General features: G+C 44.1%; 1 protein-coding gene across 4 annotated transcripts in view; it reads left to right on the top strand.

Moving 5' to 3' along the window:
• Nucleotides 1-19,287, top strand: part of ORC1 (origin recognition complex subunit 1) — a 28,672-nt gene extending 9,385 nt beyond the window's left edge. For all 4 annotated transcript variants that reach the window (XM_032844194.1, XM_032844195.1, XM_032844197.1 and 1 more), the window contains 13 exons: nt 15-333; nt 4,393-4,762; nt 5,680-5,784; nt 6,379-6,574; nt 8,950-9,047; nt 9,625-9,726; nt 10,050-10,221; nt 10,822-10,929; nt 11,217-11,366; nt 12,087-12,206; nt 16,331-16,497; nt 17,039-17,126; nt 18,947-19,287. In XM_032844194.1, coding sequence (XP_032700085.1) covers nt 15-333; nt 4,393-4,762; nt 5,680-5,784; nt 6,379-6,574; nt 8,950-9,047; nt 9,625-9,726; nt 10,050-10,221; nt 10,822-10,929; nt 11,217-11,366; nt 12,087-12,206; nt 16,331-16,497; nt 17,039-17,126; nt 18,947-19,138 — 2,187 coding nt within the window. In that variant the 3' untranslated portion in view covers nt 19,139-19,287. The remainder of the gene's footprint in view (nt 1-14; nt 334-4,392; nt 4,763-5,679; nt 5,785-6,378; nt 6,575-8,949; nt 9,048-9,624; nt 9,727-10,049; nt 10,222-10,821; nt 10,930-11,216; nt 11,367-12,086; nt 12,207-16,330; nt 16,498-17,038; nt 17,127-18,946) is intronic.
• Nucleotides 19,288-21,312: the final 2,025 nt, after the last annotated feature.

Here is a 21,312-nt window from a genome sequence, read left to right as displayed (position 1 = left end):
TTCTTCCTGTTCAGGTAGTAGCTTTAGGCCCAGATGAAGTGATGCCTGTGGATGTGAGAAATGAGGAGACACTCTTTGTGAAACTATCTTGGAATGAAAAGACATTCAGACCACTATCGCCAGAACTATTTGCAGAGTTTGATCGGCCACAAGAAAGCAGTCCTAGGTGCCAGAAGCCTGTGGGAGCCAAGACTAAGGGCCTGGGAAGCCCTTCTTCGACCACAGCAGAGCATGCAATCAAAAGGATTGAATCAAGACACTCTACCTCCAAATTTCGCCAAACTCCTTCCCATCTTGTCACCCCAAAGGCAAAGAAGAGATTGGAGCTCGGTGGTAAGTGCAAGATGGGTCACGGTGGGCAATACTGAGACTAATGGAAAATGATAAAATAGTAACTCATGCTGTAATATCCAGTTAATGCCCCAGTGGACCAGGTACCAAGTAGACAGGTATTGAAATACACATAAAATTTACCATTTTAGTCATTTTTAAGTGTACAGTTAAGTGGCATTAAATACACTCACATTTTTGTACAGCCATCCCCATCATCTTCTGCAATGGAAACTCTGTAGCCATTAGACCATAGCTTCCCATTTCCCCATTTCCCATCCTTGGGCAACCACCACCATTCTTTTTTCCTGAGTTTGACTACTCTAAATACCTCGTTTAAGTGGAATCATATAGTATTCATCCTTTTCTGACTGGTTTAAGTTAGCATAATGTCATTAGGGACCATCCATGTTGTAGCAGGTGTCAAAATTTCCTTTTTTTAAAAGATTGAGAGGTATAATTAACATACAGCATTATATTAGTTTCAGATACACAACATAATCTGTTCACATCTCTCACCATACGTAGTTACAAATATTTTTTTCTTGAGGTGAAAATGTTTAGGCTTTACTCTCTAAGCAACTTTCAGGTATGCAATAACAGTATTCTTAACTATAGTTGCCATTAACTCTCCACGCACACTGTATCCTCATGAGTGACTTATTCTGACCTCCTTCATCCATTTCACCCGTGCCTTGACTGGTGATCACCTGTCTGTTCTCTTTATTTATGAGCTTGGTTTTGTTTTCTTAAAGTTTAGAGGGACACCTGGGTGGCTCAGCCAGTTAAGCGTCTGCGTTGGGCTCAGGTCATGATCCTGGGATCCTGGGATGGAGCCCCACATTGGGCTCCCTGCTCAGTGGGGGGACTGCTTTTCCCTCTCCCTTGCCTGCTTTTCCCTCTCCCTTGCCTGCTGCTCCCTCTGTTTGTGCTCTGTCTCTCTCTGACAAATATATAAATAAAATCTTTAAATAAAATAAAATATAAATAAATAAGTCCTTAAAATTTAGATTCCAGGGGTGCCTGGGTGGCTCAGTTGGTTAAATATCTAACTTTGGCTTAGGTCATAATCTCGGGGTGCTGGGATTGAGCCCCAAATCAGGCTCAGTGGGGAGCCTGCTTTTCCCTCTGCCTGCTGTTCCCCCTGCTTGTACGCATCCCCTCTCTCTCTCTCTCTCTCTCTGAAAACATAAATAAAATCTTTAAAATCTAGATTCCACATTTAAGTGAGATCATACAGTGTTTGTCTTTCTCTGTCTGACTTATTTCACTTAGTGTAATGCCCTCAAGATCCATCCATGTTGTGCAAATGGTAGGATTGTATTCCTTGTTTGGCTGAAAAATATTTCTTTGTGTGTGTGTTTGTGTATCTTTATCCATTTATTCATTAATAGACACTTCAAGTTGTTTCCATATTTTGAATATTGTATATAATGCTGCATGTAGGTGCACATATCTTTTCAAGTTAGTGTTTTCATTTTCTTCGGATAACTACACAAAAGTGGAATTGTGGATTGTATAATATTTCTATTTAGTTTTTTTAAAAGATTTTATTTATTTATTTGACAGACAGCGAGAGAGGGAACACAAACAGGGGGGAGTGGGAGAGGGAGAAGCAGGCTTCCTGCTGAGCAGGGAGCTGGATGAGGGGCTATATCCCAGGACCCTGGGATCATGACCTGAGCTGAAGGCAGACGCTTAATGACTGCGCCACCTAGGCGCCCCTCTGTTTAATTTTTTGAGAAGCTTCCATATTGTATTCCACAGTAGCAAATCTTTAGAAGTTATAGGGCTCAACCAGAACAATTAAGTTTAACTTCTAAAACTTTGCTACTAAGGTGACCTTGCTTTTAGAGATAAGAAATAAGTATTTTAAAACTCTTAAATTTATACCAATACTTCTAATTTGTATCACAGGGTTCTTCCCATATTCTATAGCTGTATCCCCCTTCTTCAAGATCCTGATACACAGAAGTAGTTTCACAATTGCTATCCCAGTACTACTACCGGTAATTAACTTACCAACTTAAGTTTGGAATTTATTTGCAGTTATTTATGCCTTTAGAATATATTCCACTGAGGGAGTAAAGTTAATTTAATTGCTTTTCTTTCCTTCTGATGGTTTTATTATTGGTGATAGGCAGTTAGGTTCTTTTATTTCTGCTTAATTTTAGGGTCTCTCCCATCTTTGATTAATTTTGAAGCATATGAAACATTAAAATAAGAATCAAAGCTATTTAAAACAAGTGTACTCAGGTGCCTCGTTAACGCAGTAGGTAGCGCATCAGTCTCATAAAACAAGTGTACTCGGGATGCTGGGTGGCTTGGTCGGTTAAGCATCTGCCTTTGGCTTAGGGCATGATCCCAGGGTCCTGGGACTGAATTGTGTGTTGGACTCCTTGCACAGTGGGGAGCCTGCTTCTCCCTCTGCCTGCTGCCTACCCCCACCCACCCCTGTTTGTGCTTTCACTCTCTCTGACAAATAAATAAACAAAATCTTAAAAAAAAAAAAAAAGTGTACTCAAGAGAAGCCCCATTCCTTTCTTTGCCCATGTACCTTGTTTCTTTTCCATCTTTTGTAAGTAATCAGTTTTATTAGTTTCTGGGGGTTTTTTTTTCTGTGTTTTTTGCAAAAATAAGCAGATACACATGTATGCACACACATATGCACAAACATGCATATGATTTTATTTTTCTTTCACTTACAATGTATTTGAAGCCACCCTGTGGCAGTTCTGAGAGTTCATCCTCATCCTATTATGTGTCATCAATCCTGAATTCTTTGTGTATGTACCAAGTTCATTGGGTTTAAGTTATCTGTGTTCTTTTTTTTTTTTTTTTAAGATTTTATTTACTTATTTGACAGCAAGAGAGAGCGAGAGCAGGAACATGAGCAGGGGGACTGGGAGAGGAAAAAAAGAGAAAGCAGGCTTCCCACCTAGCAGGGAGCCCAATGTGGTGCTTAATCCCAGGATCCTGGGATCATGACCCAAGCCAAAGACAGACGTTTAACAACTGAGCCACCTACGTGCTCCAAGTTATCTGTGTTCTTGATAGCTCCTTAGTATAATGTGTATTTAGGAGCTGAACATAAACATATAAAACATTTGGGAAATACCAAAAGATTACTTAAGAAATAATTGACAACATCACCATATAGAAATAAATGGCAGTATTTTTTTACTGTTGATTTTACAGGACCTGGACAGGGTAAGAAATCTGGACTTGACACAGTTATATAACTAGAGGAGAGGGCTATGATGAAAATGTTTTGGATTAATTGTTTTTAACAGAAAGGGGGAAATGAGGGCACCTGGGTGGCTCAGTGGTTTAAGCCTCTGCCGTCAGCCCAGGTCGTGATCTCAGGGTCCTAGGATTGTGCCCCGCATCGGGCTCTCTGCACAGCGGGGAACCTGCTTCTTCCTCTCTCTCTGCCTGCCTCTCTGCCTACTTGTGCTCTCTGTCAAATAAATAAATAAAATCTTAAAAAAGAAGAAGAAGAAGAAGCACTCCTTTGGTAGATTACTTCAGGAAAATTGCTGAACATTTATCCACAAAAGCTGATTTAACAGTTGACTTATGACTCTAACTAGGGAAATCACCCTGGAATTTAGGAGAGATGAAAAATAAAAAAAACTAGCTAGCCTGGGGAAGAAAGCATGGAGTGGTTAAAAATATGGGCAACTCATGGGGTTCAGTCAGTTAAGCACCTGACTCTTGGTTTTGGCTCAGTTCATGATCTCAGGGTCCAGCCCTGCACTGGGCTCTGTGCTGAGTGTGGAGCCTGCTTAAGATTCTCTCTCTCCCTTTCCCCTGCTACTCCCCGCTGCTCATGCATGTATGCTGTCTGTCTCTCTCTAAAAAAAAAAAAAAAAATGATAATAAAGTAACTGACCCTAGAATACAATGAGGCAACATTCCTTTTTTTTTTTTTAATAATATATATGGGCAATTCATGTCTTTGTGTAACTTCAGTGCATGAATTTAGCTGTAATGAGATTGAGGTTGTGCATGGTACTTATTATAAAATTCATACACTGTGGTGATTTCTCTTGGGATTAGGTTTCCCTAGGACCCCTAGCACTAGGATTTCCCAGCAGAATTCAGGGACCTTGTTGGATTCTCCCGGAAGAAGTAAACGAAAAGTGGCCTTCTCTGAGATCACCTCACCTACTAAGAGGTCTCAGCCTGATGGACCTCATACCTCATCCCCAGCTCTGAAAGCCCCACAGAAAACTGGAGAGATTCAAAGCTCATGTGCTGAGGATGACAAGAAGGCATCACCTAATTGTCACAGGATCCTGAGAACCCGAGTCCCAGCTTTGAAAACCACAGAGATTAGTGAGGAAAGAACACTTACCCCTATCAGCGGGGGCTGGAAATCCTCGGCAGTGCCTTCCATGGTTCTGAAACCGGATATCATCAAAAAGAGGTGACTGGGCATTACCCTGCCTCCCACAGGGCAAGCTGAGCTCTGTTGTGTGATGTGGAATGTGTGGGACACGGCTGCTCAAGTTAGAGCAGCAGGTCTCAAATCTGTTGTAGCATCACCTGGGAGCCTTTCTAAAATACAGATTTTTTCTGAGCCTCTTCCCAGACGAATCAATCTCTGAGTGTTAGGCCCAGGAATCTGCATTTGGAAATGGTCCTTGGATGATTCTGATATACTTGGCTGTCCTTTTGGAATCCCTGCTCTAGGAGATAATTTCCCAAACCTGGATTGCTTCATAGTCCTGCCAAGGCTCTTTGCCACATATTAATATTCACTTTCCTAGTTTTTTTTTGTTTGTTTGTTTTGGTTTTTTGGGGGCTGGAACCCATTCTCAAATACATATGGTACAAGAAGATAATGCATCTAGATCAAACTTTGCAGTTTGACATGAGACAATGTTTGTAAATAAGGGGCAGCACAGATAATATGACATAACAGAAATCACGCATGGCCATATTTCCTGCTCAGAAACTCCAGCACCTGGTCTATAATAGGTTTGCTTGGTAAATGCTTTGTATTGAATACATAGCTGCACTTCTGCCTGCCTTGAGTCTGGACAGTAAATCACTGATGCCTCAGAAATGAAAGAGGGCAAGAAGCTCTGCCTGGCCTGAGTACATTCTGGTTTTTAGCTGGTGAAGTCATGAGTCTGATTTGAATGATAAGCTTCAGGCAAACTTTATCTTTGGTGTTGAGTCAGGCTTGAATTATAAAGTTTTTGACCAAGTGTGATTAGTTCGCTCCAAATCCAAATCTTTCCAAAGTAGCTATAAAAAACAGTAGGAGCCAGTCAGGAGCCCACCGCTGACTCCAGTGCCCAAAACAATGTCTCGTAATCATGCTGTGATACCTTGCAGGGAGGCAGAAGAACCAGAAGCTCCAGAAGAAACTACCTCTACCCCACATCGGATCCGTAGGAAGAGTTCTGTCTTGACTTTGAATCGGATTAGACAGCAGCTTCGGTAAGCCTGTTCTTAGCAGGCAGAAAACGTTTGTCACTGTCTCTATAGTATCCCTAATCTCATTTCCTAAAGCCTCCTATGTTTCTTGTTTGTTATTTGCTATTCCATTAATTTGCCTTTTACTTAGTATGTGTGGGAATATGTTAATTCCACATAAATGTCATAGTTTGAAAGGGGCAAGAAATAGTGCCCTGGGTTCAGAGGGCTCCTGGGGCCCCATACTCACACTCAGCAAGACTGTTAGTGCAGTCCCTAAAAGCATGAACTTTGATTCTAGCAACTTGGATTTAAACCTGAGCTTTTTCATACTGTGTAACCTTGGGAAGGTTACTTCACCTTTCTAAGCTGCGGTTTCCTCTTCTATAAAATGGGAGTGATAATTCACAAGTCACAAGGTTGTTGAAGGATTTAACAAGAGACTACAAGTAAAACCCTTAGCAGAGCATTACAGTAGCAAGGGTCCAAGAAGCAGAACACATCCTATATTACTTGGTTGCAGAAAAGACTCTGTAATATTTCTAGTCCACAGCGACCTATTAGAGAGCTTTTTATTTAGATGCTAAATATCAGAAAATAATGTGTCCCACCATTCAGGTTTTTAGGTAACAGTAAGAGTGACCAAGAAGAAGAGGAATTTCTGCCGGCAGCAGAGATTTCAGACTCTGGCAGTGAGGAGGAAGAGACTCCCACACCAACCCTCTCAAGGAGAACATCCAGTCGGGTGTCCAAGGACCTATGCTCTTCCATGAAGTCATCCTTACAGACGCCCTCAAAGACACCAAAGAAAACCGTAAGACACTTTTAGGTTTTTTTGCCACCGAAGCATCTTCTCTTAATTCTAAAATTGTGTGGGCTAAGGTCACACAGTTAGTCATGGCTGGATTCTGAGCACAGGTCTGTCATAGGCTGGAATATTCATAGAGGAAAAGACCTAAGTGAACCCTAGGACTGAAAATGAATCCAGTAGCAATGATTTTGAATCCGAGTTCCTTTTAAGATATGGAACCAAATAACCAAGAGCCAGACTTCCTGAGGGAGAGACAAGGCCTGGCTCCTTGTCTTTGCATTTTCCACAAACACTAGCAGAGCGCTTTATGCCTGATCTGTGTAGCCAGGGCCCAAGGGTGCAAGAGCCGCCTGGCTCCCAGGGTCCCCAACAGACCAGGTTCGGCCACTTGCCGCTGACTGACAAAACCCAAAGGCAGAGAGATGAGTGGTGGGGAAACAAGAAGGGAGTTCATTTCAGTGAGGCCAACACCAAGAAGACAGCATACCGACCTCTCAAAGACCCTCCAAAGCACTGAAGATGCTTCTAGGTTGATATAAGGGAGAGGGGACAAAGGCGGGTGGGTACGTGCTGGCAGGCAGGGAAGTCAGGGCCATCACTGTCTGGAGGTCGGTGCTGCAGGGTTTTGCTGGCGCCAGGGCAGTGGTTATTGCTTATCAGTTCCCGTCATGCAATGCCTTGCCCACATTAAGAGATAAGCTGGAAAGAACTAAATCAGAAAGTACAGACTAAGGTCAAAATGGCAGTGAAGTCCTCTTTCAAGTTGTTCAGACTTGGTCTCGAATCCAGGGCTGCTGGGCTACATTACGTTGTTTCTGCTGTGCCACCTGATTCACCTGAGAAACGAGCACGACTGAGGTCTTGGTAATAAATTGTGTAAAGTAAGATGGAAGAGGGGAATGGACATCTCTGCTGCTTCCTGTGGAATTTTAGCAGAATGTTGAATCAATTAAAAGAAGGTCTTCCCACGTTCAGATGTGTTTCAGAAATGTTTGGATCACACAGTTAAACTGGTTCATTGTCACAGGAGTTCTCAGGGCCATTAATTTATTAATGTTAACATGACCTTCTCAGAGCGCATTAGTATATGGGTCTTTGATCTGGAAACTCTTCTCTGGGAGCCTATTGTTTTTAGGAAATGCCTAGTTAGGAGACTTTTTCTACAGCTGATCTCCATTTTTCCATATCAAGAAAAATGTGATTGGGCTTGGGTTGAAAAAAAAAGACCTTCAGAGAAGGAAATCAAATAGATCACCTTTGGATTAGTGACCATTCTACCTGGAGTTTCTCATTTTGCAAATAGCTTACCAAGGTTCTGATCGCATCTGGCATCTGCGGGGTCCCACCCAAAACAAGGGATACTAGGGTGTGATGGCATCTTTAGCATGATAAAAAGGCCAGAAGTCCACCAAAGTTTTCAATACCTTCTCAGCAAGGTTTTGGTATTCCTTTCTTGTTTTCTCCAAAGGTAATAGATAGAAAACTATTAGGGTGTAAGTGCTTTCTGCCTGAGGAAGGGGTGGAGAGGCTGCTGTTACCCTATAGCCTGGGGAGGTCAGAAGGTGGGTAGGGGAAATGCCCCCACGGAAGGGAGTGCTTTGTGGAAAGATGGGGTAGCAGGTCCACTCTAGTAAGCCAGCAACAAGGAAGAAAAGAGATGGGCTGGTCAGCATAGATAGAACAGTGACCTGGGGTTTGGGAGTGGAAAAATCTGGTGATATCTTTCCAGTTCTGGATTATGGAAGTCCTGAGCTAAAGTTTGACTGTATATTCAAACAAATCTAGAGGAGAGGCCTATCGATCAACCTTGGTTTATGCCTCCTACCCTACTGTGTATTGGGCAGAGTAGTTAGGGTTTCTTATAAATTTCTTGTCTTTCAAGATAATATTTTACTTTTAAATAGTATTTAATCTATGCTTTCATTCATTTTTTAAATTAACATATAATGTATTATTTGCCCAGGGGTACAGGTCTGTGAATCATCAGGCTTGCACATTTCACAGCACTCACCATAGCACATACCCTCCCCAATGTCCATAACCCAGCCACCTTATCCCTACCTGCCCACCCCGCAGCAACCCTTGGTTTATTTTATGAGATTAAGAGTCTCTTACTTTTATTCATTCTTTACTCAGATTGACATTGTTTTCAAATCCCAGGACTGTTTGTAAAATAGAAAAAAGAAATTGTGTCTGGCCAGTGAACAGTATTTGTAACACGAGAGAGGGGGAGATTTGTGGTACTTTATAAGGAAATGCACTAAGAGGTATTCACCATTCTTTTTGTCAGATCATCATGAATCAGACTTGCTGATGTGTCCTAGATGGTGTTTTGCTTTGCCTTTTTCTTCTGAAATCTGTTCTCTTTTTGAACACAGCCCAAGCCCAGCACGCCACGCCATGCCACTCCCCAGATCCGCAGCCGAAACCAGGCTGCCCAGGAGCCAGCCAGCATGCTGGAGGAGGCCCGGCTGAGGTGCGCTCCTCGTGGGCCCCCGTTAGATAGGCGGGAATGGGTCTCTGCTTTCATTTACATCAAACAAGTAATTTGTAGCCTTCCATGTACATGATAAAGGTAGAGAGTAAAATGAACACATGTGTTTAGAGAGAAGAAACCTTTTCAAGCAGTGTCTGGGTGGGATAATGTGGACAGGTTCTCAAAGGAGTAGGCTTCTGCCACCATTTGCTCAGGGACAGAAGGTGGCTGATGAATGAGAATACTGCTTTTCTATCATGGTACCCTTTAGAACTATGCAGGAACTTTTTCAAGATACATAAGTCAACATCTTCCCAGAAAACAAGTAAATCAGAATCTCTCATGGGATGAAGGCCATCCCTGTAATTGAGGAAAGCTCCCCAGGGGTTATGTACCCTTATTTAGAACCTATCAGTTGGGTCATTTGGATGGAGAAAGGATTATGAGGCCGAATGAAGGCATTTCCTGTGGATTTGTGATTGAAGTTTCACATAGAAACTATACATAAGCCTTCTGCATTTGTTACTGAGTAGATGGTGAAATGTCCTCTTTCCCCCTTGTTTATTACTGATTGTAGGCTGCATGTTTCTGCTGTACCTGAGTCTCTTCCCTGTCGGGAACAGGAATTTCAAAACATCTACAACTTTGTGGAAAGCAAACTCTTGGACCGGACGGGAGGGTGAGTCCTGCTGAGGCCAACAGGACGGTCTGGGGAGAAGGCTCCTGCTGGCGTACCACCTCAGATGTCACAGTTCAACCGAATGGTCTTCCCAGCGTCAGGAAAAAAAGTCTTCTTGGCCTATAGCACTGCTTATAGAATGAATGATTCTGTGTTACCAGGTCTTGCTCTGATTAGCTTCCAAGGGTGGTCCTTACTGCTCCCACCCCCACATTTCAGGGGTCTGGGCCCTTCCTTCAGCACACATCCCCACGCCTCTAACTGGTGATGGTGTGAGGCGGCTGGCACAGACTCAGCCCGCGGGTCTTCCCCTCTTGCCGCAGGTGCATGTACATCTCCGGGGTCCCCGGGACAGGGAAGACCGCCACTGTGCACGAGGTGATACGCTGCCTGCAGCAGGCCGCCCAAGCAAATGACCTTCCTCCCTTTCAGTACATCGAGGTCAATGGCATGAAGCTGACAGAGCCCCATCAGGTCTATGTGCAGATCTTGCAGGTGAGTAAAGCTGTTGCAGCTTTTTGGAAAATAGAGTTTCTTGGTGGCATATGAAAAAAGGGAGGTTTTGTGCTTATTGGTATGTTTACGATGTGCCAGGTATTGTCCTTTGTGTGAGGTAGCAAGAGTAGAGAAGGCAGAAATCCTAACCTCAGGGACCTTAAAGTCTAGGAGCTGGGCATGAATACTGGAAGCCAGGACTTACTGACGTGGTGAAAACTGTTGGCACATAGGAGGCCCTGTGGCCAACTGTGGGGAACAGATTAGAGGTCGGCTAGAGTTTGAACCTGGCTCTTGTATTCATTAGTGGTTTTCTTGGAACAAGTAATGTCCAGTTATAAATCGAGTCATGCAGTAATGATTTTGGAGGGGCTGCTGGGACCTGTATGTGGCTCACTTGCATTTCAAACACAGACTTTCTTTATCTCTTCTGGTGCCTTCTCTTCTCCTTCCATGTTAAGGTTAAGACCAGAGTGGAAGGCAGAATTTAGGACACTGAAGTCCTCACGCAAAATTGCTTCCTCTATTGCAAATTTAACATTAAGCTCAAGAGAGTAAAATCCTTCCTGTTTACCACACCTGCTTTTCCCCTCATTGCAGAAGCTGACCGGCCAAAAGGCAACTGCTAATCATGCAGCAGAACTGCTGGCAAAGCGCTTCCTGACCCGGAGGTCCTCCCAGGAAAGCACTGTGCTGCTTGTGGATGAGGTAAGGAGGTACCCTCGGGAGGAGCGGGAGTGTGGCCTGGTGCTTGACCAGGGCATGCCAGGAGCAAGTGCTGGGTTGAGAGGGAGGCCCTGGCTCCTTCCTCGCATCCCTTCGTGCATCTGAGCCTGTTCGGTGGTGGTGAGAGGCCTGTGTCCATCGATGTCCCTGCTGCTTTCGTGGTGGGACCTGAGAAGCCCAGGCAGCTAACACGGCGGTAACAGGGCTTCACTTGGAGGCCCTGGCTCAGTTCTGTGGTTGATCCTGCATCTCTCTCCCTTTCCCGGCAGCTTGACCTTCTGTGGACTCAGAAACAAGATGTACTGTACAATCTCTTTGACTGGCCCACTCACCGGGAGGCCCGGCTTGTAGTCCTCACCATCGCCAACACGATGGACCTGCCGGAGCGCATCATGATGAACCGGGTCTCAAGCCGACTGGTGGGTCCTAGGGCTATTCTCAAGCCCTTCTTACAGATCCATAACGGGGGCCGAGGAGTTCTAAACACTAAATGCACAGGGAACTAAAATAAATGGGAAAAGTGCACAATGTGATTTCTGAAATTCCTGTAATTAAATTAAATCTGCTGCCATTGCATGATTTTCTGCAAATACACCTTGCTGTTCTGCCACCAGGGTACTCTTAACCTGCATAGAGCCCTGCAAGTCTATTTGTTTTTTAAACATCTGGAAGCGCTCGCCCCTGCCAGGCAAGGCTGGAGGCATGGGGTACAGCAGGGACCAGGGCAGACGCTGCCCTGCCCTCGGGGGTGGGGTGCTTCAGCAGGAAGCACAGCAGGGACTGAGAAGCGAGTCGAGTGAAGCCAGGAGCTGAGCCTGTGTTGTCTGCGGAGTTGGGGATGCTCCCACCCACTCCAGCTAGAGCACCCCTGCCTGGATCTACTCCTAAGTGATTCTGGGAGAATAAAGCTTGTCTGAAATGAAAGGAGAAATTACTTGAGCGCTGTGACTGCCTGCAGGAGACCACCCGCCGCTATCGGCAGTGAAAGGAGCTGTAATCGATTCCGTGGCATTCCTGGGAGGGACTGTGTAGCCTTGAGGGACTTGGAAAGCAGGCTTAGGGACTTGACGGTGGCTGACCAGAAGGACTGTCAGAATGGTTAATTAATGAACTTGTTCTCTGTGGTCTTGACTTGCCAGGGTCTTACCAGGATGTCCTTCCAGCCCTATACTCACAGCCAGCTGCAGCAGATCCTAACATGCCGACTCAAACACGTGAAGGCCTTTGAGGACGATGCCATCCAGCTGGTAGCCAGGAAGGTAAGTTACCTTCGGGAGCTCCTACTTACACCTGTGAACCAGGAGGCAAGTCTGTGCTGAATGCCTGCCAGTGTGAGGCCTTGTGTTGGGTGCTCTCTGGGTGAAGAGAAATTTAGAGAGTCCTGTAAACGTAAATATCAAAAAGTAGAAGCAAAAGTGTGAAAAGTTCCTTAACTTTCTTTTTTTTTTTTTAAGATTTTATTTATTTGACACGCAGAGAGAAATCACAAGTAGGCAGATAGGCAGGCACAGAGAGGGGGAAGCAGGCTCCCTGCTGAGCAGAGAGCCTGACTCGGGACTCCATCCCAGGACCCTGGGATCATGACCTGAGCTGAGGGCAAAGGCCTAACCCACTGAGCCACCCAGGCGCCCAGTTCCTTAACTTTCTTATTGTCTAATTAACGAGCAGGCTAGGAGTATGGTGGACTTATATACAAATGAAGATAAATTGGTTCGGGCGGTAACAGGGGCAGACAGCTTTGTATGACGGAAAGGGTAGTATAGGCCATCGAGTAGCAAACCTGTTGGGCTGTTTTGAGAATTAAAGGAGATCACGTCCATGATGCGCCTCCAGGGGTGGCTCTCCGGGACAGGTGCCAGGCATTGGATGCCTGAGTCCCACAAGCTCACCGGGAGAATGCCAACCTAGACTGTTCTGCAAGGTTGCTGAGGGACAGAAGTGGGTTAAATGTCTCAGCTTCGATCTGGATGTGAGAAACCACACATCCGGAGTATTTCAGCACTTAAAAGAATTATAAGCTTATTTCTGGTTCTTCCTGTCTGAAGCGATTGGAGTTCTGAGCGCCTAGAGCAGCAGCGTGTGTGACACCAGGTCAGAGCTGGGTGCTGGGGTCAGAGGTGATACAGACAGGGAGCTGGTCTCCAAGCTTTGCTTTGTAGGAGCTCAAAGTTACTACTTACCCCCTCTGTTAGGTAGAGTTTTTTCACTTCTGCTATCTTTCTAAAAGTTCTTTTTTGTCTTTTTGTCTCTCTGAAGGGTCCTTTTTTTATGCCATTCTGTTTGTTGACGTTGTCTTCTCTCTTTTCTTTCAAGATGCTTTTTGTCCGTTGAATTCAGCCTCTATCTCGTGTGGTTAGAGACTTTCCTCAGATGTCTTGGTTGTCCACTCTGATATATGAGTGAAGATTAAAAAACTTTAGGTTGGGGAGCTCTGAGCACACAAGTGGGGCTTACCACTGGGAGCTTCACTCTGGGGCATTCTGTTTGGGCCAATTCCAGTATCTCCAGTTCTTTCCCTTAAGAATAGTCAGATCTGGGACGCCTGGGTGGCTCAGTTGGTTAAGCAGCTGCCTTCGGCTCAGGTCATGATCCCAGCGTCCTGGGATTGAGTCCCACAACGGGATCCTTGTTCTGTGGGGAGCCCGCTTCTCCCTCTGCCTCTGCCTGCCACTCTGTCTGCCTATGCTCACTCTCTCTCTCTCTCTCTCTGACAAATAAATAAATAAAATCTTAAAAAAAAAAAAAAAAAAAAAGAATAGTCAGATCTCCGTGAATAGGCATCCTGTGTCCTGCCTGGAGGGCAGTATTCCAGGAGTCGGGCAGAGGATGGAGGTCTTCAAATTCAGTATGGGAACAGTAACCATTTATATCTAGGAAGGGACCTCCCCTCCCCTGCAATAATGCCTAGTGGTCCCTGGCCCAGAGACTTTCTCTTTATCCTTGCTTGAGAATAAATCTCTGGACTCTTGCCATGGCAGAAGAGGGATAATCTCCAGGGCAAAGAGTTTTATAGTGACAGTACAACCAACCAAGGCACAAAATTTGCCAAAGAGCCCTAAACCTTCCTGAGTGTCCCTGAGGTTTACCCAACAGCGTGAAATGGGGGAAGGAATCTAGGGCAAGGGTCCACAAACTTTTTCTGTGAAGGGCCCGGCAGGAAATGTTTTAGGCTTTGTGGTTCCAACGGTCTCTGTCACCACTCCTCAACTGTGCCCTTGCATCCTGAAAGCAGCCAGGCACAGTAGGTAAATGAAGGCTCACAGTTGTGTTCACGTAAAACTTCACGTATGCAAATGTGTGGCAGGCTGTAGTTTCTGACACCTGCTCCAGGTCATCAGGTTGTTAACTTTCAACCAGTCCTCCTTATTTTAGCCAGACATCCCCCTTTACCTTCAGTTCTGGTATTGCTGTCATCTGAGTGCTTTGAAGATATTTAGTGTAATTTAGATTTTTTTCTTGGATTCCTTGATACTGGCCTAGGACTTGGCTCTCTCCAGCCTGTGGAGTCAGTCACTACTCTGCCACCTCTTTCCAACTGGAGAAATTACATTTTCCACTCTCCTGTTGATTCCCTTCCTTTTTAGGGTTCTTGGTTTCAGGAGGCATCAAATTTAGATGCTGCTTTTACTCAAAATTTTGCCTGTAATTTCAAATCTCCTTTTCATTTCTATACATACAAAGAAACAGACTTATTTTATATTGTTTCTTACGATTATGATATCTGAACTCTTTGTGCATTTAATTCTGTTGATTGCTGTTTGTCATGCATCATTGGCCTTATTTCCTTGTTTTTATGTCTTGATTTTTTTAAATTTAATTTTTTATTTTTTACTATATGTTCATGTTCCTTAGAGCTCCCTTTGAAGAATTAGTTGAGGACTGGGTTGAAGTTAGTTCATTCAGAGTTTGTTTTTGCTTCTGTCAGTTACAGAGGGCCACTACCAACTGGGACCATTTTTCAACAAATTTCTCCACTTGAGGTTTTTAGGAGACATGACATACATTTGGGCTACAACTCCACGTGAAGGCTTGTAGTTGCAAAGACTCCGTTTTTTTATACCTGCCTGGCACCAGGGTCTACACAAGGCCATTTTTCTGTCCCCTCTGCCCAGTGGGTCTCTCGATTCACCCTATACTGAGGCTGTAGTGAAGGTCAGAGCCCAAGTTTATATACGGTCTTCTGTTAGGTTCCATGCGGGGTGGGCCCAGCTTTTCTTGTGCCTCCCTCACCCCAGCAGCAGTGAGAGAGGGTATGGCCGCCACAGGTCGTGGATACCCCCAGGACAAGAACTGCCTTGGGCGTTTTCTTGCTTCCCTGGGGCACCTGTTCACTCTGCGTTTAGGCCTCTGCTGCAGCTCTCGGGTTACTAGAAAAGTGACCTTTGTTTTGAATGTCTTCAATTTGCATTTTGAAAACATATACACAAAACATTTATAAACTCCGATAATCTCACTTCCCACAGATGACCACTTTTAATCTTAGTGTGTTGTGTATGTATGTGCCTATACAGTTTGCTCTTGTAAACGTGACGCAGTGTGAATTTTGGAAGGAAATGATCATCTCAGGACGTCCAGGATATCGTCAGGCAGGATGTTACCTGCGATGGTTGTTGGGCAAATGGTCGGGACTGCCGACAGTTACTGGGAATACTGAGAGGTCCTCGAAGGCTGCAGAATCCAAGAATTTCCTCTGTGAAATTTAAAGTGCAGGTGGCTTTCTGAGTCAGCTTGGGAGGGAGTACGGGATTCCCTGTGAAAGGAATCTGAATGCATGGAAGGAAAGGAGCAGCGGAGTCATTGGCATTGTGGGTTGGTCAGACTCATCTAACCATGGACTTCCCTGTGTCCTCAGCTTTGTGGCTTCCTTCCCTCTTGATTCTGGTTCATTTAGCCATTGACCAGGTGGTCTCCAAAATTTACCACATGCTGTTAGGGAGACTGAAGCTGTGTCTTTATATCAAAAGAGGCTCCACCGCAGCCTCTTGGCTTTGGCTAGCTGCTCCTGGGGGACATTGTTCTCTTCATGCAAGGAATGAGAACACTTGTGTTTCTAGGTGTTTCGATAATGATCTTGGGCCAGTGGTCTCTTTTAAGTTTTATTTCCTGAATTTTAAATAAAGGTGAGAATTCTTGCTCTTTCCATTATGGATTTATCTGTAAATCCAAGACAAAGGTTTGGACTTAAAGAAGAATCCTAGAAGCAGTGTAATAATTGATATCCAGGCTCCCACCAGGTTCTCATTGGGTCTAAGCGCATGATGTCAGGCTTCAGCCCATTCCCAGCACTGCCTTTTCCTTTTTAGCTGAACCCAGAGTCTGTTGGTTTTTCTCTTGGGCTGAGGTAATAAGAGGACCCCAAGGAAGAAAATATTCCCTCTTGTAGGTGGCAGCCCTTTCCGGAGATGCACGACGCTGCCTGGACATCTGTAGGCGTGCCACGGAGATCTGTGAGTTCTGCCAGAAGCCCGACTCCCCTGGCCTGGTCACTGTAACCCACTTGCTGCAAGCAGTAGATGAGATGTTCTCATCGTCATATATCACTGCCATCAAGTAAGTTGCTTCTAATGGATGTGGATAAGAGTATTTTCCTATGATCGCGTAATTTGATAAATATAGCCACAAAGAGAATTATATGACAATATATAAATGTTTCAAAGTACAACGTTGTATACCTTAAAAGTGCATAATGTCAAATGACAAATACATTCAATTTTTTAAAAAGTAAGATGCTTTTTCCTGACCCTGAACCTTCCTTGAAGGACCCCAGGAGAGGTCCACAGTGTGGGAAGGCCATGGAAGTTTCTAAGCTTTTACTCATCTAACCTGCATTTACTGAAGATGCTGTCCTTTTCTTAAGGGTCATAATCCACAGGGAGAGCTAGTTGCTTTGCTCCCTGGCTTCTGTAATGGCATTTTATATCATTTTGAAACTTTTAGGGGGTATGAGGAAACCTTGCCAAATAATAAAGGAGAAAGGTTTTCCCAGTTTTTTCCTCTCTCTTCTGTAAAGACACATGAAAACTTTATTTGGCTTTTCTCTGAGCTAGTGATATGGCCACTTAACAAGAATTCACATCTCATTTTCTTTAAGAAATTCCTCTGTTCTGGAACAGAGTTTCCTGAGAGCCATCCTTGCTGAGTTCCGTCGATCAGGACTGGAAGAAGCAACATTTCAACAGGTGATTGATCTTTTCTTTAAATCCTTCTAGATTTTGCTCTTGGTGCCTTTTAAATAGGCAGGAAATTCAATGACTGCCTAACAGTTTGTCTCTATTTGTGCCAACCCAATTATGCTAAAGAATATCAGACCAACACCTTTTTTTTTTTTTTTTTTAAAGATTCACTTATTTAAGAGAGAGTGTGTGAGCAGGGGGAGAGACAGAGGGAAAAGGAGAAGAGCATCTCCTTCCCCAAGCGGGAAGCCAAATGCAGGGCTCGATCCCGCCACCCAGAGATCGTGACCTGAGCCAAAATCAAGTCTGACATTTATCCGACTGAGCCACCCAGGTGCCCCAGGCCAACATCTATTTTTATGTGATATTGTATTCAGTTGTGTGAGAAGAGACCTTTACCAACTAGTTTCTGCACAGTTGGTGGGAAGGAGCAGTATGTGCCAGATACTATTCTAGGAGTAAGAGATTCAAAGATGAGTAAGACAAGAGGCACCTGGGAGGGCGCATTCGTTTAAGCCTCAGACTCTTGGTTTCTGCTCAGGTCATGAGAGATCAAGCCTGGCATCGGGCTCTTTCTATGTCCCTCCCTGCCTGTGTATGCTCACGCTCTCTCTTTCTCAAACTAAATAAATAAATCATTAGAGACAAATCAAACACAAAGATGAAAGAGACAAGAGTTACTGCCCTAATACAGCTATGGTGTGGTGGGGATAGGGCTCTCAAAATGACCCATTTTAAAAACAAATTACAAAGATCAATGCAAACACTCTGAGCATAGTTTCGATTATATTGAGTAAAAGACTCACTAGGGCTAGTGCCTTAAATGTCTATTTAAAACTAGTGTCCATAGATAATGTGCTGCCTTAAAAGATTGTTAAAGGTGTTTGAGCGTGTACCCGGGGGTGCATATGTCTGTGTGACTGTATTTTAGACATGCAGATGGAGAGGTCCAGCTACTTCTGTCCTTCCTTTCATGTTTTCTTTACTTTAAATTGTGTTTAAACTGCTAGTTACGTTTGCCCATGATTGTGGGCCACACAGTCTAGAGCCTGAGGCAGCTCTTCGCCACTGTGCTTTCATTTTAGTCTGTAAACATTTCCTGAACATCTACAATGTGTCATTAACTGTGAAGGTGTGCCAGGAACCCTGGGTTGAATTGGTCAATGTCCCTGCTCCTGACAAGCTCCCAGCCTGGGTGGGGGTGGGGGGCGATTATTAAAGAGAATAGTGACCAGGAAGTGCGGCAGGCTTGCCTGGCCCCCTGGAGATGCTTCAGGAATCCAGGTTTCCCACTGCGACCTGCCTCTCTTTATGCAGTATTCTCCCTGGGCCTCTGTGTTTTTCCAGGGGTCTTGCTTTAGTACCTGTGTACTATTATCTGCTAAAGAAAATGCCCTTATAGCAAAATTTGACTTGAATTTTAAGTCTCATTAGGAATTCTCACTCCCTGGAGACCAGGACTGTTTGTATGAGTGACAATTACTAGATATTTTATATCCATTAGCACGTGAGGGATGTGGCAGTATGTTTAATAGATAAAACTAAAGCTCACAAAGTGAAATAACTTGCCCAGGGTTGCATATTTAGGTGATTAGTAGAACCAGGATTCAGACCTGTCCTGAGTCCAAAGCCTGATTAGCATTCCACCCCCGCACTTGTGCCCCACAGGGGCGCCTGTGGATGCCTTCAGGGTATTGAGGATCCTGCGTAAGAAGTATCTGATTTGCCTATAGGAAGAAATAAATGATCAGGTACAGAACTGGTACTACCTTCTTTCTTCTTTGACTTTCTGGCGTCTGACCTCAGATTTGCTTTTTTGTTTCTAGGTATACACTCAACACGTGGCACTGTGCAGAATGGAGGGACTTCCGTACCCCACCATGTCAGAGACAATGGCAGTGTGCTCTCACCTGGGCTCCTGCCGCCTCCTCCTTGTGGAGCCCAGCAGGAACGACCTGCTCCTTCGTGTGCGGCTCAACGTCAGCCAGGACGATGTACTGTATGCACTGAGGGAGTGAAGGGCCTCACGAGGAAGGACTGTGATCCTCTCTTTTCAAAGGGCTTCTTTCCTCTTTCTAGGCAGGTGGAAATGTTGTAGCAAAACATACTGAATGGGAATGGCTGTCAGGTATTTTGAAGTTTTCCATTAAATAATTTCCTTTTTCTAGAGTGTTTGAGAAGTTTACAGTCATTACAAATGCCAGATTAAAAGACCAAACCACCCCTCCAACAATAGGCCATCCTTGTGATTTTTATTTTTTACCCCTGCCATTTATTTAATGGCAACATGGTATGCACACAGTTATGTGTATGTATATAAAATAGTTGTGGGAGAATAGATAAGAAACTGGTTACATTGGTGACCTCTGGGAAGGAACTAGATGGCTATGGCCAGGCTTTAGAGGAAGACTTACTGTAAGTCATGTATCTTTGAACTTTTGAACAATGTGAATGTAACAAAATTAGTTTACAAAAGAGAACCGCTGCTTGGGATGCCTGGGTGGCGCAGTCCATTAAGCGTCCAACCCTTGGTTTCAGCTCAGGTCCTGATCTCAGGCTTGTGAGATCAAGCCCTGTGTTGGGCTCTGTGCTTAGTGTGGAGTCTGCTTAAGACTCTCTATCTCCTTCTTCCTCCGCCCCACCTTCTCCTACTCTCTCTCTCTCTCAAATAAATAAACAAATACTAAAAAAAACACAAAAAACAAAACTGCTGGGAATAATACCAGCGATAAATAATCCCTATCAACAAATAGATAGAAAATATAATTTTTAAAAAGTTACTGTTGGGGCGCCTGGGTGGCTCAGTGGGTTGAGCCTCTGCCTTCGGCTTTGGTCGTGGTCTCAGGGTCCTGGGAACGAGCCCCACATCGGGCTCTCTGCTCAGCGGGGAGCCTGCTTCTCCCTCTCTCTCTGCCTGCCTCCCTGTCTACTTGTGATCTCTCTCTCTGTCAAATAAACAAATAAAAAATCTAAAAAAAAAAAAGTTATTGTTTATCATAAAAACAAATCTTTAAATTAAAGACTTAGGCACAGAAAATACAAGATACCAAGAAATAAGTCTAATGAAGGAGAGGTAACCTCTAAATACAAGTCTGTTTCAGTCAAAATCTTGGCAGGGCTTTTGTGTAACTGCAGTTCTCATATTTACATTTCCAACCAACAATATAACAGACATCTAAAGCCTCCTTATGTCAGGCACTGAGAAAAACACATCACCTGTGTAATAGTCCTGCCAGAAATGTTTGACCCGAATCTACTGATGAAAATTTTCAGAAATCAAAATTGAGGGGGAAAATATTATGCAAAGCAACTGTCCCTCTTCAAAAATATCAGTATCCCAGAAGACCAAAAATCCATGGAGAAACTATTCTAAACTAAAGGAAAATAGAGAAATGAGACCTAAATAGCTAAATGTGCCATGTGAATCTTGACTGGGTCATAGGCTTAAGAGATGCAAACAATTATAAACATAATTAGGGACCATATCTTATATCTTATGTAAATACAAAACTTAGTGAGTGGTAAGTTATTGTGGTTATATAGGAGAATGTCCTTGTTGAAATATTTATGAGTGAACTGGAACATCTGCATATAGTTCTCAAATAATTCAGAAAAAAGTATTATAACTGCATATAATGGAGGATCAGTGTTAGTAAAGGATTACACAATAAAAAGGAAGAATGAGTGAATAATTCATCTACAGAATAAGACACATGAAATGACCAACAAAATGGAAACATAGTAAATGAGGCCTGCAAGTCAAAATCCTTTCCACGACCATAGGGAACAACTGGAACCCAAACGCTCCACTGACAGGAATGTAAACCGAAACTACTTTGGAGATGATCTGGTAAAATTTAATCTGGAAAATGCAGAAACCCTATGAGCCAGTAATCCCACTCCTTGGTATAAGCCCTAGAGAAACACAGTGCTCCCCAGGAGTTGTGTACAGGAATGTTCATAGCACTTGCCATTGGGAAAGTGGATTATTTCCACACTTCTGTTTTTTTAAGATTTTATTTATTTGACAGATCACAGGTAGGCAGAGAAGCAGGCAGAAAGGGGGCGGGGTGGGGGGGGGAGCAGGCTCCGTGCCAAGTAGAGAGCTCTATGTGGGACTTGATCTCAGGATCCTGAGATCATGACTTCAGCCGAAAGCAGAGGCTTAACCACTGAGCCACCCAAGCGCCCC

The sequence above is a fragment of the Lontra canadensis genome, unplaced genomic scaffold (genome assembly GCF_010015895.1).
Source record: "Lontra canadensis isolate GAN:19392208 unplaced genomic scaffold, GSC_riverotter_1.0 scaffold148, whole genome shotgun sequence".
Taxonomy (NCBI): Eukaryota; Metazoa; Chordata; class Mammalia; order Carnivora; family Mustelidae; genus Lontra; species Lontra canadensis.
This window is presented reverse-complemented; position numbering and strand designations above follow the sequence as displayed.